This window comes from Somniosus microcephalus, chromosome 4 (genome assembly GCF_052327205.1).
Source record: "Somniosus microcephalus isolate GS21.2 chromosome 4, FLI_Smic_1.0, whole genome shotgun sequence".
Taxonomy (NCBI): domain Eukaryota; kingdom Metazoa; phylum Chordata; class Chondrichthyes; order Squaliformes; family Somniosidae; genus Somniosus; species Somniosus microcephalus.
In genome coordinates, this window is record NC_140990.1 from 3,393,332 (window position 1) to 3,412,410 (window position 19,079).

Genomic DNA, 19,079 nt, shown 5'->3' on the forward strand with positions numbered 1-19,079 from the left:
TCAGGTAATCAGCTATGTTGTATTGTCTGTTTAGGGCCAAGTAGCAATTGAGTTTGCTTTGGGTTTTTGTTGTTTCTGCCCAATATGTCAGATATTTTTCCTTTTGCTTAGCGGCGATTGTGTTGGGTCGAATTCTTTGTGTTACCCTGTCACTGTCCTGGGGCTGGTTATTGTTAGTATTGTTAGTAGTTACTTCACTGAGTCCCAGGACTAGTTGACTGAGGGTATTCTTCTTTATGGTCAGCTGTTGGCATTTCAGGGCGTCGTAGTGATAGCATTGGGGATTGCTCATTTGTAGGTGATTCCAAAATTTGGTGGCTCTTTTTTGGATAGTGATTATTAATGGATATTGGCCTAGTTCCGCCCTGCATGCATTGTTTACTGTTTTCCTTTGAGTCCGGAGGATACTTTTACAGAATTCTGCATGTAGGATCTCAATTGGGTGTTTGTCCCATTTTGCAAACTCACCGGCCCTGGGGCTCAAAGTACCAAACATTTGGATGCCCGCCAGCACCTTGCCCATCGTGCTACGGTAAATGCCCCTCTCTTATCTCTTCACCTCTAAGCCCCAAATCCCTCCCTCCCTCCCTCCGTCCCACAACCCTCCTTCCCTCTCCCTCCGCCCTCCCTACACCCCTCCCTCCCCCATCCTACAACCCTCCTTCCCTCTCCCTCCGCCCTCCCCACACCCCTCCCTCCCCATCCTACAACCCTCCTTCCCTCTCCCTCCGCCCTCCCCACACCCCTCCCTCCTCCATCCCACAACACTCCTTCCCTCTCCCTCCGCCCTCCCCACACCCCTCCCTCCATCCTACAACCCTCATTCCCTCTCCCTCCGCCCTCCCTACACCCCTCCCTCCACCATCCTACAACCCTCCTTCCCTCTCCCTCCGCCCTCCTAACACCCCTCCCTCCATCCTACAACCCTCGTTCCCTCTCCCTCCGCCCTCCCCACACCCCCCCTCCCCATCCTACAACCCTCGTTCCCTCTCCCTCCGCCCTCCCCACACCCCTCGCTCCCCATCCTACAACCCTCCTTCCCTCTCCCTCCGCCCTCCCTACACCCCTCCCTCCTCCATCCCACAACACTCCGTCCCTCTCACTCCGCCCTCCCTACACCCCTCCCTCCTCCATCCCACAACACTCCTTCCCTCTCCCTCCGCCCTCCCCTCAACCCTCCCTCCGTCCCACAACCCTCCTTCCCTCTCCCTCCGCCCTCCCCACACCCCTCCCTCCTCCATCCTACAACCCTCCTTCCCTCTCCCTCCGCCCTCCCCTCAACCCTCCCTCCGTCCCACAACACTCCGTCCCTCTCACTCCGCCCTCCCCTCAACCCTCCCTCCTCCATCCTACAACCCTCCTTCCCTCTCCCTCCGCCCTCCCCACCCCTCCCTCCCCATCCTACAACCCTCCTTCCCTCTCATTCCGCCCTCCCTACACCCCTCCCTCCTCCATCATACAACCCTCCTTCCCTCTCCCTCCGCCCTCCCCACACCTCCCTCCCTCCATCCTACAACCCTCCTTCCCTCTCCCTCCGCCCTCCCTACACCCCTCCCTCCTCCATCCCACAACACTCTGTCCCTCTCACTCCGCCCTCCCTACACCCCTCCCTCCTCCATCCCACAACACTCCGTCCCTCTCACTCCGCCCTCCCCTCAACCCTCCCTCCTCCATCCTACAACCCTCCTTCCCTCTCCCTCCGCCCTCCCCACACCCCTCCCCATCCTACAACCCTCATTCCCTCTCCCTCCGCCCTCCCCACACCCCTCCCTCCTCCATCCTACAACCCTCATTCCCTCTCCCTCCACCCTCCATACACACCTCCCTCCCCATCCTACAACCCTCGTTCCCTCTCCCTCCGCCCTCCCCACACCCCTCCCTCCTCCATCCTACAACCCTCCTTCCCTCCCTCCGCCCTCCCTCCCCCGTCCTACAACCCTCCTTCCCTCTCCCTCCACCCTCCATACACACCTCCCTCCATCCTACAACCCTCATTCCCTCTCCCTCCACCCTCCATACACACCTCCCTCCATCCTACAACCCTCCTGCCCTCTCCCTGCGCCCTCCCTACACTCCTCCCTCCCCCGTCCTACAACCCTCCTTCCCTCTCCCTCCGCCCTCCATACACACCTCCCTCCATCCTACAACCCTCCTTCCCTCTCCCTCCGCCCTCTCCCTCCGCTCTTCCTACAACCCTCCTTCCCTCTCCCTCCGCCCTCCATACACACCTCCCTCCATCCTACAACCCTCAATCCCTCTCCCTCCGCCCTCCCTACACCCCTCCCTCCATCCTGCAACCCTCCTTCCCTCTCCCTCCGCCCTCCCTACACCCCTCCCTCCTCCATCCCACAACACTCCGTCCCTCTCACTCCGCCCTCCCTACACCCCTCCCTCCTCCATCCCACAACACTCCGTCCCTCTCACTCCGCCCTCCCCTCAACCCTCCCTCCATCCTACAACCCTCATTCCCTCTCCCTCCGCCCTCCCTACACCACTCCCTCCTCCATCCTACAACCCTCCTTCCCTCTCCCTCCGCCCTCCCCACACCCCTCCCCATCCTACAACCCTCATTCCCTCTCCCTCCGCCCTCCCCACACCCCTCCCTCCTCCATCCTACAATCCTCATTCCCTCTCCCTCCACCCTCCATACACACCTCCCTCCCCATCCTACAACCCTCGTTCCCTCTCCCTCCGCCCTCCCCACACCCCTCCCTCCTCCATCCTACAACCCTCCTTCCCTCCCTCCCCCGTCCTACAACCCTCCTTCCCTCTCCCTCCACCCTCCATACACACCTCCCTCCATCCTACAACCCTCATTCCCTCTCCCTCCACCCTCCATACACACCTCCCTCCATCCTACAACCCTCATTCCCTCTCCCTCCACCCTCCAGACACACCTCCCTCCATCCTACAACCCTCCTGCCCTCTCCCTCGGCCCTCCCTACACTCCTCCCTCCCCCGTCCTACAACCCTCCTTCCCTCTCCCTCCGCCCTCCATACACACCTCCCTCCATCCTACAACCCTCCTTCCCTCTCCCTCCGCCCTCTCCCTCCGCCCTCCCTACAACCCTCCTTCCCTCTCCCTCCGCCCTCCATACACACCTCCCTCCATCCTACAATCCTCAATCCCTCTCCCTCCGCCCTCCCTACACCCCTCCCTCCATCCTACAATCCTCCTACCCTCTCCTTCCTTCTCCCCACACCCCTCCCTCCAGCCTACAACCCTCCTTCCCTCTCCCTCCACCCTCCCTCCATCCAAACGCCATCCTTCCCTCTACAACCCATCGCCTATCCCTCCCTCTGCCTTCCCCAATTGGAATGGAGACCCATCTTCTTTTCTAACTCATTGTTCATCAGAAACCTCAGAGGAAAAGCGATGGAACACATCTCCTCACCACCCCATCACCCCTCCCTGCCCCCCTCCCTCCCATCGCCCCTCCCTCCCTCCCCTCCCCAGTATCACAGAACTCAGACTCCCCAGCCTCCTCTTAGCACAAACCCGCTAGGACGAACCCACCCGTCAAGGCAGGTCGACCACGAGGACCTTCACACGAACCTTCAGTGCCGTCAGGCTCGGCTTGTTCCTCCCGCTGCTTGGTCCTGAACTTCATGTTCCCGAAGTGCATGATGGCCCCGGTCAGCTTGTAGATCCCTATCTTCTCCTCACCAGTGAAGCCCAGGACATCGAAGGCGCTCTATGATAAAAAGGATTCAAGACAAAAATTGAGAACCCAAGTACTCCCCATATCCCCCAAACTCACCTTCTCCCCATCTCCCTCAATCCCACCTACCCACCTTCAACCCATCTTCCTCAACCCCACCTACCCACCTTCTCCCCACCTCCCTCAACCCCACCTACCCACCTTCTCCCCATCTCCCTCAACCCCACCTACCCACCTTCAACCCATCTTCCTCAACCCCACCTACCCACCTTCTCCCCACCTCCCTCAACCCCACCTACCCACCTTCTCCCCATCTCCCTCAACCCCACCTACCCACCTTCTCCCCACCTCCCTCAACCCCACCTACCCACCTTCTCCCCATCTCCCTCAACCCCACCTACCCACCTTCTCCCCACCTCCCTCAAAGCCACCTACCCACCTTCTCCCCATCTCCCTCAATCCCACCTACCCACCTTCAACCCATCTTCCTCAACCCCACCTACCCACCTTCTCCCCACCTCCCTCAACCCCACCTACCCACCTTCTCCCCATCTCCCTCAACCCCACCTACCCACCTTCAACCCATCTTCCTCAACCCCACCTACCCACCTTCTCCCCACATCCCTCAACCCCACCTACCCACCTTCTCCCCATCTCCCTCAACCCCACCTACCCACCTTCTCCCCACCTCCCTCAACCCCACCTACCCACCTTCTCCCCATCTTCCTCAACCCCACCTACCCACCTTCTCCCCACCTCCCTCAAACCCACCTACCCTCCTTCTCCCCATCTCCCTCAACCCCACCAACCCACCTTCTCCCCATCTCCCTCAACCCCACCTACCCACCTTCTCCCCATCTCCCTCAACCCCACCTACCCACCTTCTCCCCACCTCCCTCAATCTCACCTACCCACCTTCTCCCCACCTCCCTCAACCCCACCTACCCACCTTCTCCCCACCTCCCTCAATCCCACCTACCCACCTTCTCCCCATCTCCCTCAATCTCACCTACCCACCTTCAACCCATCTTCCTCAACCCCACCTACCCACCTTCTCCCCACCTCCCTCAATCCCACCTACCCACCTTCTCCCCATCTCCATCAACCCCACCTACCCACCTTCTCCCCATCTCCATCAACCCCACCTACCCACCTTCTCCCCATCTCCCTCAACCCCACCTACCCACCTTCTCCCCATCTCCCTCAACCCCACCAACCCACCTTCTCCCCATCTCCCTCAACCCCACCTACCCACCTTCTCCCCATCTCCCTCAACCCCACCTACCCACCTTCTCCCCATCTCCATCAACCCCACCTACCCACCTTCTCCCCATCTCCATCAACCCCACCTACCCACCTTCTCCCCATCTCCCTCAATCCCAACTACCCACCTTCTCCCCATCTCCCTTAACCCCACCTACCCAACTTCTCCCCATCTCCCTCACCCCAGCTACCCACCTTCTCCCCATCTCCCACAACCCCACCTACCCACCTTCTCCCCATCTCCCTCAATCCCAACTACCCACCTTCTCCCCATCTCCCTCAACCCCACCTACCCACCTTCTCCCCATTTCTGTCAACCTCACCTACCCACCTTCTCCCCATCTCCCTCAACCCCACCTACCCACCTTTTCCCCATCTCCCTCAACCCCATCTACCCACCTTCTCCCCATCGCCCTCAACCCCACCTACCCACCTTCTCCCCATCTCCCTCAACCCCACCTACCCACCTTCTCCCCATCTCCCTCACCCCACCTACCCACCTTCTCCCCATCTCCCTCAACCCCACCTACCCACCTTCTCCCCATCTCCCTCAACCCCACCTACCCACCTGCTCCCCATCTCTCTCAGCCCCACCTACCCACCTTCTCCCCATCTCCCTCAACCCCAACTACCCACCTTCTCCCCATCTCCCGCAACCCCACCTACCCACCTTCTCCCCATCTCCCTCAACCCCACCTACCCACCTTCTCCCCATCGCCCTCAACCCCACCTACCCACCTTCTCCCCATCTCCCTCAACCCCACCTACCCACCTTCTCCCCATCTCCCTCACCCCACCTACCCACCTTCTCCCCATCTCCCTCAACCCCACCTACCCAACTTCTCCCCATCTCCCTCAACCCCACCTACCCACCTGCTCCCCATCTCTCTCAGCCCCACCTACCCACCTTCTCCCCATCTCCCTCAACCCCAACTACCCACCTTCTCCCCATCTCCCGCAACCCCACCGACCCACCTTCTCCCCATCTCCCCCAACCCCACCTACCCACCTTCTCCCCATCTCCCTCAACCCCACCTACCCACCTTCTCTCCATCTCCCTCAACCCCACCCACCCACCTTCTCCCCATCTCCCTCAACCGCACCTACCCACCTTCTCCCCATCTCCCTCAACCCCACCTACCCACCTTCAACCCATCTCCCTCGACCCCACCTACCCACCTTCTCCCCATCGCCCTCGACCCCACCTACCCACCTTCTCCCCATCTCCCCCAACCCCACCGACCCACCTTCTCCCCATCTCCCTCAACCCCACCTACCCACCTTCTCCCCATCTCCCTCAACCCCACCTACCCACCTTCTCCCCATCGCCCTCAATCCCACCTACCCACCTTCTCCCCATCTCCCTCAACCCCACCTACCCACCTTCTCCCCACCTCCCTCAACCCCACCTACCCACCTTCTCCCCATCTCCCTCAACTCCACCTCCCCAACTTCCTCAATCCGATCGTGTAATGTTTTAACATGCATCTGCCCAATCACCCAACCTGTCCAAATCATACTGGAGTTACTCAGCATCCTCCTCACAGCACACACGCCCACCCAGCTTTGTGTCATCTGCAAACTTGTGTAGAATGGGCCGATACTCTCTGGAGTTTGGAAGAATGAGAGCTGATCTCATTGAAACATATAAGATTCTGAGGGGGATTGACAGGGTAGACGCTGAGAGGTTGTTTCCCCTGGCTGGAGTGTCTAGAACCAGGGGGCATAGTCTCAGGATAAGGGGTCGGCCATTTAAGACTGAGATGAGGAGCAATTTCTTCACTCAGAGGGTTGTGAATCTTTGGAATTCTCTGCCCCAGAGGGCTGTGGATACTGAATCGTTTGAGTATAATCAAGACATAGATAGATAGGTTTCTGGACTCTAGGGGAATCAAAGGATTTGGGGATCGGGTGGGAGAGGGGGTTGCATTCGAAGATCAGCCGTTCACAATATATATTAATGATCTAGACGAGGGAACTAGGTGAAATATCTCCAAGTTTGCAGACGACACAAAGCTGGGTGGGAGTGTGTGCTGTGCGGAGGATGCAGAGAAACTCCATTGTGATTTGGACAGGTTGGGTGATTGGGCAGATGCATGGCAGATGCAGTATAATGTGGATAAATGCGAGGTTATCCACTTTGGTGGCAAAAACAGGAAGACAGATTATTATCTGAACAGCAATAGATTGGGAGAAGGGGAAGTGCAAAGAGACCTGGGTGTCCTTGTGCACCAATCGCTAAAGGTAAGCATGCAGGTGCAGCAGGCGGTTGAGAAGGCAAATGGTATGTTGGCCTTCGTAGTGAGAGGATTCGAGTACTGGAGCAAGGATGTCTTGCTGCAGTTGTACAGGGCCTTGGTGAGACCACACCTTGAGTATTGTGTGCAGTTTTGGTCGCCTTATCTGAGGAAGGATGTTCTTGCCATGGAGGGAGTGCAGCGAAGATTCACCAGACTGATACCTGGGATGGCAGGAATGACGTATGAAGATAGATTGGGTCGATTAGGCTTATATTCGCTAGAGTTTAGAAGAATGAGAGGGGATCTCATTGAAACTTATAAAATTGTAACAGGACTAGATGCAGGAAGGATGTTCCCAATGGTGGGGGAGTCCAGAACCAGGGGTCACAGTCTAAGGATAAGGGGTAAGCCATTTAGGACTGAAATGAGGAGGAATTTCTTCACCCAGAGAGTGGCGAACCTGTGGAATTCTCTACCACAGAAGGCAGTAGAGGCCAATTCATTAAATACATTCAAGAAGGAGTTAGATATATTTCTCAAGGCTAAAGGGATCAAGGGATATGGGGAGAAGGCAGGGACCGGGTACTGAATTTGGATGATCAGCCATGATCGCATTGAATGGCGGAGCAGGCTAGAGGGGCCGAATGGCCTGCTCCTGCCCCAAATTCTTATGTTCTTAACCCGCAGATTTCTGGGGCTGGTACAACTTCAAATTGTGACATCTCTGGTGCTCCGTAACCATCCGCACATCTTAGCCCCTGAAAGACTTACGTCCGTGGCCATCAGTTCCTCTTTATCATCGATGGACACGACCGTTGTCTCTCCTTGGGAGATGAACGAGTAGTCGTAAGGATTGTTGGTGACCAGCAGCATGTCTGGGAAGATGAGAAAGAGATGTCAGAGAAAAGAGTCAATGCAGAATGACACACACCGCACATCTCCACACTGGTAAGGAATGGGGTGTTGGGGGTGGGTGGTGGTGTGCAGTGGGGAGGGTATGACAGTGCTGCGGATGGACACCTCCAACTCATACCCAATTATGTGTAGGTGGGACTGCGGGAGGTGGGGAGAAGGTGGGTGGGTGGGGTTGAGGGAGATGGAGAGAAGGTGGGTAGGTGGGGTTTGGGGGAGTTGGAGGGGGGGGAGATGGGGAGAAGGTGGGGTTGAGGAAGGTGGGTAGGTAGGGCTGAGGGAGATGGGAGAAGGTGGGTAGATGGGGTTGAGGGAGATGGGGAGAAGGTGGGTAGGTGGGGTTGAGGGAGATGGGGAGAAGGTGGGTAGGTGGGGTTGAGGGAGATGGGGAGAAGGTGGGGCTGAGGGAGATGGGGAGAAGGTGGGTAGGTGGGGTTGAGGGAGATGGGGAGAAGGTAGCTATGTGGGGTTCAGGGAGATGGAGAGAAGGTGGGTAGGTGGGGTTGAGGGAGATGGGGAGAAGGTGGGTCGGTGAGGTTGAGGGAGATGGGGAGAAGGTGGGTAGGTGGGGTTGAGGGAGATGGGGAGAAGGTGGGTGGGTGGGGTTGAGGGAGATGGGGAGAAGGTGGGTCGGTGGGGTTGAGGGAGATGGGGAGAAGGTGGGTAGGTGGGTTTGAGGGAGATGGGGAGAAGGTGGGTAGGTGAGGTTGAGGGAGATGGGGAGAAGGTGGGTCGGTGGGTTTGAGGGAGATGGGGAGAAGGTGGGTAGGTGAGTTTGAGGGAGATGGGGAGAAGGTGGGTAGGTGAGGTTGAGGGAGATGGGGAGAAGGTGGGTAGGTGGGGTTGAGGGAGATGGGGAGAAGGTGGGTAGGTGGGGTTGAGGGAGATGGGGAGAAGGTGGGTCGGTGGGTTTGAGGGAGATGGGGAGAAGGTGGGTCGGTGGGGTTGAGGGAGAAGGTGGGTAGGTGGGGGTGAGAGAGATGGGGAGAAGGTGGGTAGGTGGGGTTGAGGGAGATGGGGAGAAGGTGGGTAGGTGGGGTTGAGGGAGATGGGGAGAAGGTGGGTAGGTGGGGTTGAGGGAGATGGGGAGAAGGTGGGTCGGTGGGTTTGAGGGAGATGGGGAGAAGGTGGGTAGGTGGGGTTGAGGGAGATGGGGAGAAGGTGGGTAGGTGGGTTTGAGGGAGATGGGGAGAAGGTGGGTCGGTGGGTTTGAGGGAGATGGGGAGAAGGTGGGTAGGTGGGGTTGAGGGAGATGGGGAGAAGGTGGGTAGGTGGGGTTGAGGGAGATGGAGAGAAGGTGGGTAGGTGGGGTTGAGGGAGAAGGTGGGTAGGTGGGGTTGAGGGAGATGGGGAGAAGGTGGGTAGGTGGGGTTGAGGGAGATGGGGAGAAGGTGGGTAGGTGAGGTTGAGGGAGATGGGGAGAAGGTGGGTAGGTGGGGTTGAGGGAGATGTGGAGAAGGTGGGTAGGTGGGGTTGAGGGAGATGTGGAGAAGGTGGGTAGGTGGGGTTGAGGGAGATAGGGAGAAGGTGGGTAGGTGAGGTTGAGGGAGATGGGGAGAAGGTGGGTAGGTGGGGTTGAGGGAGATGGGGAGAAGGTGGGTAGGTGGGTTTGAGGGAGATGGGGAGAAGGTGGGTAGGTGGGGTTGAGGGAGATGGGGAGAAGGTGGGTAGGTGGGGTTGAGGGAGATGGGGAGAAGGTGGGTAGGTGGGTTTGAGGGAGATGGGGAGAAGGTGGGTAGGTGGGGTTGAGGGAGATGGGGAGAAGCTGGGTAGGTGGGGTTGAGGGAGATGGGGGGTCGGTGGGTTTGAGGGAGATGGGGAGAAGGTGGGTAGGTGGGGTTGAGGGAGATGGGGAGAAGGTGGGTAGGTGGGGTTGAGGGAGAAGGTGGGTAGGTGGGGTTGAGGGAGATGGGGAGAAGGTGGGTAGGTGGGGTTGAGGGAGAAGGTGGGTAGGTGGGGTTGAGGGAGATGGGGAGAAGGTGGGTAGGTGGGGATGAGGGAGATGGGGAGAAGGTGGGTAGGTGGGTTTGAGGGAGATGGGGAGAATGTGGGTAGGTGGGTTTGAGGGAGATGGGGAGAAGGTGGGTAGGTGGGTTTGAGGGAGAAGGTGGGTAGGTGGGGTTGAGGGAGATGGGGAGAAGGTGGGTAGGTGGGGTTGAGGGAGATGGGGAGAAGGTGGGTAGGTGGGGTTGAGGGAGATGGGGAGAAGGTGTGTAGGTGGGGTTGAGGGAGATGGGGAGAAGGTGGGTCGGTGTGGTTGAGGGAGATGGGGAGAAGGTGTGTAGGTGGGGTTGAGGGAGATGGGGAGAAGGTGGGTAGGTGGGTTTGAGGGAGATGGAGAGAAGGTGGGTAGGTGGTTTTGAGGGAGATGGGGAGAAGGTGGGTAGATGGGGTTGAGGGAGATGGGGAGAAGGTGGGTAGGTGGGGTTGAGGGAGATGGGGGAGAAGGTGGGTAGGTGGGGTTGAGGGAGATGGGGAGAAAGTGGGTAGGTGGGGTTGAGGGAGATGGGGAGAAGGTGGGTAGGTGGGGTTGAGGGAGATGGGGAGAAGGTGGGTCGGTGGGGTTGAGGGAGATGGGGAGAAGGTGGGTGGGTGGGTTTGAGGGAGATGGGGAGAAGGTGGCTAGGTGAGGTTTTAGGGAGATGGGGAGAAGGTGGGTAGGTGGGGTTGAGGGAGATGGGGAGAAGGTGGGTCGGTGGGGTTGAGGGAGATGGGGAGAAGGTGGGTAGGTGGGGTTGAGGGAGATGGGGAGAAGGTGGGTAGGTGGGGTTGAGGGAGATGGGGAGAAGGTGGGTAGGTGGGGTTGAGGGAGATGGGGAGGAGGTGGGTAGGTGGGGTTGAGGGAGAAGGTGGGTAGGTGGGGTTGAGGGAGATGGGGAGAAGGTGGGTAGGTGGGGTTGAGGGAGTTGGGGAGAAGGTGGGTAGGTGGGGTTGAGGGAGAAGGTGGGTAGGTGGGGTTGAGGGAGATGGGGAGAAGGTGGGTAGGTGGGGTTGAGGGAGAAGGTGGGTAGGTGAGGTTGAGGGAGATGGGGAGAAGGTGGGTAGGTGGGTTTGAGGGAGATGGGGAGAAGGTGGGTAGGTGGGGTTGAGGGAGATGGGGAGAAGTTGGGTAGGTGGGGTTGAGGGAGAAGGTGGGTAGGTGGGGTTGAGGGAGATGGGGAGAAGGTGGGTAGGTGGGGTTGAGGGAGAAGGTGGGTAGTTGAGGTTGAGGGAGATGGGGAGAAGGTGGGTCGGTGGGTTTGAGGGAGATGGGGAGAAGGTGGGTAGGTGGGGTTTAGGGAGAAGGTGGGTAAGTGGGGTTGAGGGAGATTGTCATTGTCGGACGTACCCAGGAGCTCAGGCTTCTTGTTGGAGAGAATCTGGTAAAAGATGTGATAGTTCCTCTCAGCCCTCAGCTGGAAGCTCACCCTGGACTTCTCCAGAAGATCTGTACAAGAAGGAGACACATTATTGGCAGCTCAGCCACACGCCAGCATTTATTCAACCCCCCTTCCTGGCAGTAATTAACCAACCCCAGCTTCATTGTCCTCTCTAAGGTCCAATTTATCTCCCCAGCAACTAAGATGCTGGAGATCTATTGAAACATTCAAGACTGAGGTTTTTGGATCAGGATATGGGTCAAAAGATTGAAAATGGTGTTGAGATACAGATCAGCCAGGATCGTTTTTTTTTTAATTCATTTATGGGATGTGAGCATCACTGTCAAAGCCAGCATTTATTGCCCATCCCTAGTTGCCCTTGAGAAGGTGGTGGTGAGCCGCCTTCTTGAGCCACTGCAGTCCGTGTGGTGAAGGTACTCCCACAGTGCTGTTAGGGAGGGAGTTCCAGGATTTTGACCCAGCAACGATGAAGAATCGGCGATATATTTCCAGGTGTGTGACTTGGAGGGGAACTTGGAGGTGGTGGTGTTCCCATGCGTCTGCTGCCCTTGTCCTTCTAGGTGGAAGAGGTCGCGGGTTTGGGAGGTGCTGCCGAAGGAGCCTTGGCGAGTTGCTGCAGTGCATCTTGTAGATGGTACACACTGCAGCCACGGTGCGCCGGTGGTGGAGGGAGTGAATGTTTAAGGTGGTGGATGGGGTGCCGATCAAGCGGGCTGCTTTGTCCTGGGTGGTGTCGAGCTTCTCGAGTGTTGTTGGAGCTGCACTCATCCAGGCCAGTGGAGAGTATTCCATCACACTCCTGACTTGTGCCTTGTAGATGGTGGAAAGGCTTTGGGGAGTCAGGAGGTGAGACACTCGCTGCAGAATACCCAGCCTCTGGCCTGCTCTTGTTGCCACAGTATTTATGTGGCTGCTCCAGTTAAGTTTCCAGTCAATGGTGACCCCCAGGATGTTGATGGTGGGGGATTCGGCGATGGTAATGCCATTGAATGTCAAGGGGAGGTGGTTAGACCTTCGCTTGTTGGAGATAGTCATTGCCTGGCACTTCTGTGGCGCGAATGTTACCTGCCACTTATCAGCCCAAGCCTGAACGTCGTTCAGGTCTTGTTGCATGCGGGCATGGACTGCTTCATTATCTGTGGAGTTGTGAATGGCGCTGAACACTGTGCAGTCATCAGTGAACATCCCCATTTCTGACCTTATATATTGGAGGGAAGGTCATTGATGAAGCAGCTGAAGATGGTTGGGCCTAGGACACTGTCCTGAGGAACTCCTGCAGCGATGTCCTGGGGCTGTGATGATTGACCTCAAACCACCACAGCCGCAACCAATTTGATTGAATCGTAGCATCGTACAGCACAGAAGGCGACCATTCGGCCCATCGTTCCTGTGCCGGCTCTTTGAAAGAGCTCTCCAATTAGTCCCACTCCCCCCCGCTCTTTCCGCACAGCCCTGCAAATATTTCACGTCCAAGTATTTCTCCAATTCCCTTTTGAAAGTTACTATTGAATCTGCTTCCACCGCCCTTTCAGGCAGCATGTTCCAGATCACAACAACTCGCTGCGTAAAATAAATTCTCCTCATCTCCCCCTCTGGTTCTTTTGCCAGTTATGTTAAATCTGTGTCCTCTGGTTACCGACCCTCCTGCCACTGGAAACACTTTCTCCTTATCTGCTGCATTACAAGCCTTGACGGAACATGGTCAAGGAGGCTGAATGGCCTCCTCCTGTTCCTGTGTAACAGGCTCGAGGGAGCTGAATGGGTTCCTCCTGTTCCTGCGTAACAGGCTCGAGGGGTTGAATGGCCTCCTCCTGTTCCTGTGTAACAGGCTCGAGGGGCTGAATGGCCTCCTTCTGTTCCTGTGTAACAGGATCAAGAGGCTGAATGGGCTCCTCCTGTTCCTGTGTAACAGGTTCAAGAGGCTGAATGGCCTCCTCCTGTTCCTGTGTAACAGTCTCGAGGGGCTGATTGATCTCCCCCTGTTCCTGTATAACAGGCCCGAGGGGTTGAATGGCCTTCTTCTGTTACTATGTAACAGGCTCGAGGGAGCTGAATGGCCTCCTGTTCCTGTGTAACAGGCTCGAGGGGCTGAATGGTCTCCTCCTGTTCCAGTGTAACAGGCTTGAGGGGCGGAATGGCCTCCTCCTGTTCCTGTGTAACAGTCTCGAGGGGCTGATTGATCTCCTGCTGTTCCTGTATAACAGGCCCGAGGGGTTGAATGGCCTCCTCCTGTTCCTGTGTAACAGTCTCGAGGGGCTGAATGGGCCTCTTCCTGTTCCTGTGCAACAGGCTCGAGGGGCTGAATGGCCTCCTCCTGTTCCTGTGTAACAGGTTCGAGGGGGCTGAATGGGCCTCCTCCTGTTCCTGTGTAACAGGCTCGAGGGGCTGAATGGTCTCCTCCTGTTCCTGTGTAACAGTCTCGAGGGGCTGAATGGCCTCCTCCTGTTCTTATGTAACAGGCTCGAGGGGCTGAATGGTCTCCTCCTGTTCTTATGTAACAGTCTCGAGGGGCTGAATGGCCTCCTCCTGTTCCTGTGTAACAGGCTCGAGGGGCTGAATGGTCTCCTCCTGTTCCTGTGTAAAAGTCTCGAGGGGCTGAATGGCCTCCTCCTGTTCCTGTGTAACAGGCTCGAGGGGCTGAATGGACTCCTCCTGTTCCTGTGTAACAGTCTCGAGGGGCTGAATGGCCTCCTCCTGTTCCTGTGTAACAGGCTCGAGGGGCTGAATGGCCTCCTCCTGTTCCTGTGTAACGGGCTCGAGGGGCTGAATGGCCTCCTCCTGTTCCTGTGTAACAGGCTCGAGGGGCTGAATGGCCTCCTCCTGTTCCTGTGTAACAGGCTCGAGGGGCTGAATGGGCCTCCTCCTGTTCCTGTGTAACAGGCTCGAGGGGCTGAATGGACTCCTCCTGTTCCTGTGTAACAGGCTCGAGGGGCTGAATGGCCTCCTCCTGTTCCTGTGTAACAGTCTCGAGGGGCTGAATGGCCTCCTCCTGTTCCTGTGTAACAGTCTCGAGGGGCTGAATGGCCTCCTCTTCTTCCTATAACCCAACCCTATCTGCAAGGACCTCTTCCTGACCATCGCTCCCTTAATTACGTTAAGTTCCTCACCCTCATTAGGCCCTTGGTTCCCCACTATTTTTGGCATGCTTTTTGTGTCTTCCACTGTGAAGACAGATACAATAATATTTGTTTAAACCCTCTGCCATTTCCTTGTTCGCCATTACAATTTCACCTGTCTTAGCCTCTCCCTCCTCTCCCCACATCCCGATCATAACTTACAGGTCTCGATATCAGCTGAGGCTAGTTTCCCAGTCGTCCCGAAGTGAATCCGGATGAATTTACCCTGAAAGGCAGAGACAAAGGTAGACTGATGCTGCATCTCCAAGGTTATCAGTCCAACGCGTTCAACCCCTTCCCAAAAGAAACCAGTCCATGACATTCGGATATTTGTCGCCAATACCTCCAGTCCCCAAACTCTCCCATCGAAGCCCATCCCTCCAGTCCCCTAACTCTCCCATCGAAGCCCATCCCTCTAGACCCCAAACTCTCCCATCGAAGCCCATCCCTCCAGTCCCCTAACTCTCCCATCGAAGCCCATCCCTCCAGTACCCTAACTCTCCCATCGAAGCCCATACCTCCAGTCCCCTAACTCTTCCATCCAAGCCCATCCCTCCCGTCCCCTAACTCTCCCATCGAAGCCCATCCCTCCAGTACCCTAACTCTCCCATCGAAGCCCATCCCTCCAGCCCCTAACTCTCCCATCGAAGCCCATCCCTCTAGTCCCCTAACTCTCCCATCGAAGCCCATCCCTCTAGTCCCCTAACTCTCCCATCGAAGCCCATCCCTCCAGCCCCTAACTCTCCCATCGAAGCCCATCCCTCTAGTCCCCTAACTCTCCCATCGAAGCCCATCCCTCCAGTCCCCTAACTCTCCCATCGAAGCCCATCCCTCCAGTCCCCTAACTCTCCCATCGAAGCCCATCCCTCCAGTCCCCTAACACTCCCATCGAAGCCCATCCCTCCAGTCCCCTAACTCTCCCATCGAAGCCCATCCCTCCCGTCCCCTAACTCTCCCATCGAAGCCCATCCCTCCCGTCCCCTAACTCTCCCATCGAAGCCCATCCCTCCAGTCCCCTAACTCTCCCATCGAAGCCCATCCCTCCCGTCCCCTAACTCTCCCATCGAAGCCCATCCCTCCCGTCCCCTAACTCTCCCATCGAAGCCCATCGCTCTAGTCCCCTAACTCTCCCATCGAAGCTCATCCTCCAGTCCCCTAACTCTCCCATCGAAGCCCATCCCTCCAGTCCCCTAACTCTCCCTTCGAAGCCCATCCCTCTAGTCCCCTAACTCTCCCATCGAAGCCCATCCTCCAGTCCCCTAACTCTCCCATCGAAGCCCATCCTCCAGTCCCCTAACTCTCCCATCGAAGCCCATCCCTCCAGTCCCCTAACTCTCCCATCGAAGCCCATCCCTCCCGTCCCCTAACTCTCCCATCGAAGCCCGTCCCCAAACTCTCCCATCGAAGCCTATCCCTCCAGACCCTGAACCCTCCCATCGAAGCCCATCCCTCCAGTCCCCTAAGTCTCCCATCGAAGCCTATCCCTCCAGACCCTGAACCCTCCCATCGAAGCCCATCCCTCCAGTCCCCAAACTCTCCCATCGAAGCCCATCCCTCCAGTCCCCAAACTCTCCCATCGAAGCCCATCCCTCTAGTCCCCTAACTCTCCCATCGAAGCCCATCCCTCCAGTCCGCTAACCCTCCCTTCGAAGCCCATCCCTCCAGGACCCTAACTCTCCCATCGAAGCCCATCCCTCCAGTCCGCTAACCCTCCCTTCGAAGCCCATCCCTCCAGTCCCCAAACTCTCCCATCGAAGCCCATCCCTCCAGTCCCCAAACTCTCCCATCGAAGCCCATCCCTCTAGTCCCCTAACTCTCCCATCGAAGCCCATCCCTCCAGTCCGCTAACCCTCCCTTCGAAGCCCATCCCTCCAGGACCCTAACTCTCCCATCGAAGCCCATCCCTCCAGTCCCCTAAGTCTCCCATCGAAGCCCATCCCTCCAGTCCCCTAACTCTCCCATCGAAGCCCATCCCTCCAGTCCCCTAACTCTCCCATCGAAGCCCATCCCTCCAGTCCCCTAACTCTCCCATCGAAGCCCATCCCTCCAGTCCCCTAACTCTCCCATCGAAGCCCATCCCTCCAGTCCCCTAACTCTCCCATCGAAGCCCATTCCTCCAGTCCGCTAACCCTCCCTTCGAAGCCCATCCCTCCAGGATCCTAACTCTCCCATCGAAGCCCATCCCTCCAGTCCCCTAACTCTCCCATCGAAGCCCATCCCTCCAGTCCCCTAACTCTCCCATCGAAGCCCATCCCTCCCATCCCCTAACTCTCCCATCGAAGCCCATCCATCTAGTCCTCTAACTCTCCCATCGAAGCCCATCCCTCCAGTCCCCGAACTCTCCCATCGAAGCCCATCCATCTAGTCCTCTAACTCTCCCATCCACGCCCATCCCTCCAGTCCGCTAACTCTCCCATCGAAGCCCATCCATCTAGTCCTCTAACTCTCCCATCGAAGCCCATCCCTCCAGTCCCCGAACTCTCCCATCGAAGCCCATCCATCTAGTCCTCTAACTCTCCCATCGAAGCCCATCCCTCCAGTCCCCGAACTCTCCCATCGAAGCCCATCCCTCCAGTACCGTAACTCTCCCATCGAAGCCCATCCCTCCAGTACCGTAACTCTCCCATCGAAGCCCATCCCTCTAATCCCCTAATTCCCCCATCGAAGCCCATCCCTCCAGTATCATAACTCTCCCATCGAAGCCCATCCCTCTAGTCCCCTAATTCCCCCATTGAAGCCCATCCCTCCAGTATCATAACTCTCCCATCAAAGCCCATCCCTCCAGTCCCCTAATTCCCCCATCGAAGCCCATCCCTCCAGTCCCATAACTCTCCCATCGAAGCTGTAGGATTTTGCAATAATTTCGAAATTTTCTACAGCTCCGAAGATTTATATTTTTGATTAAAGAGAACCTAGGTAGAATATACCTTTAAAAATCCAGGGATCAAAAATGGCCGTCAGACCTCGTGGCAGAAGAAAAGGCAGCCTGTGTGTCTGTGAAAAAGGAAAATCAAAAATGGCTGTCCAGCCTCATGGCAGATGACACAACACAGCCTGTGTGCTGTGAAAAAGGAAAATCAAAGATGGCTGACAAAGGATTTTTAAAAAAAAACAGCCCCTGAAGTAATAAGGTAGTTAAACCATCAATCAAATGCGGTTTGGGAAACTGCTACAATGTTGACTCAAAAGATTAAGTACTTGAGATTGTCAGCATGAACAAAGGAACTTTGTTTACACGAATGCTTTACAATATTGATTTAAGAGATTAAGCACTTGAGACTGCCAATCAATTGAGGTTGGGCATGACCACAGGACAATCAGATTGTTTACACGAACATCCAAGGGCTGTTTACTCAGCCATTAAGGAAATAGACATGTTTTCTTCAAACGGAGACAGCTTTATTCAACCCATCACAATGAATGGGGATACATTCAAAAACCCATCACAAGGGAAATGGGTAATTCATCCATAACCCATCACAGTTAATGGGGACAGTTCGATTCCCTTTTGTATAGCCCAGATACATCCGGATTTGGGCGGGAGGATTTCAGCTCCAAATGGGGTATATGATAGCTTCTCAGGAAGCCATCTCTCTCTCTCTCTCTGCAGCCTCGCCTCCGTGCCCTATCTACAACTCAGTAGCCCGCCCAAGGGAGTGGAATACCAGCAGTTACTTTTAAACATTGGGGTATCTCCATTTCAGGGTGGTGAAGAATCTAAGACCGCAGGGGCACGGAGCAGGCGTTTCACTGGTGAGCATAGATTTTCTGGCCCATTACAAGGCAACTTAGAATAGGTATTAGGGGTGGGAATTAAGGGGAATTTTGTTAAAACTGTAATTTTAGTCAATTTTCCCTCGTTGTGTCCGTTCTCTCCTCCCCTATTTAAGTTCGAATGTTCTACTAAGCAAAAGAGTGCTGTAGTAGACACTAAGCGTACTGTGAGAAGTAAAGTGCTGCACTAGTTAAAAGTGCTGTATTTAAGTTAGAGTTTACTGTATTAAAAGTGCTGTATTTAAGTAAGCGTGTTGCATTAAGCAAAAGAGTGCTGTAGTGGACAATAAGTGTACTGCGTTAAGTAAAAGTGCTGTATCGAGCACAGGTGTGTTGTATTCATTATTTTAAGTTGTTTCTTTTTGTTTCAATAAATACTGGTCTGTTTTGCACCCAACCACGAGTCTCATTTTCTGTCTACATCGCTACCGAATAAGTCCGGCTGTCAGAACCAGGAAAGGGGAGCGCTTCAAAACCGCACGGGGCTCTGGAGCAGCTCAGAGGCTTCTGACTGGCCAGAGACAATAACCCCATCCCCGTTATTAATTCCTACAAAATGACGACCACGGCAGGACCGTCGGCAATGGTGTGCGATGTAGCAGACGGTGGTTTGGGTCTGGAGAGCAGCAGCTATTGGGTTTCTTTTTATCCCACTGGTCTGTTTGTGGTTAGGTGCCCGTAGGCTTGGGGAAGTCACCCGCAGGCTTGGGGAATCTAGAGCAGAGAGTTGGG

General features: G+C 56.2%; 1 protein-coding gene across 1 annotated transcript in view; it reads right to left on the bottom strand.

Annotated features, from left to right (window-relative positions):
* Positions 1–19,079, bottom strand: part of LOC147118182 (myosin-7-like) — a 157,938-nt gene that overhangs the window by 111,012 nt on the left and 27,847 nt on the right. Inside the window, 4 exon segments of the mRNA XM_085984285.1 lie at positions 3,557–3,695; positions 7,937–8,040; positions 11,406–11,504; positions 14,736–14,799. Of these exon segments, the coding sequence (XP_085840411.1) occupies positions 3,557–3,695; positions 7,937–8,040; positions 11,406–11,504; positions 14,736–14,799 (406 nt within the window).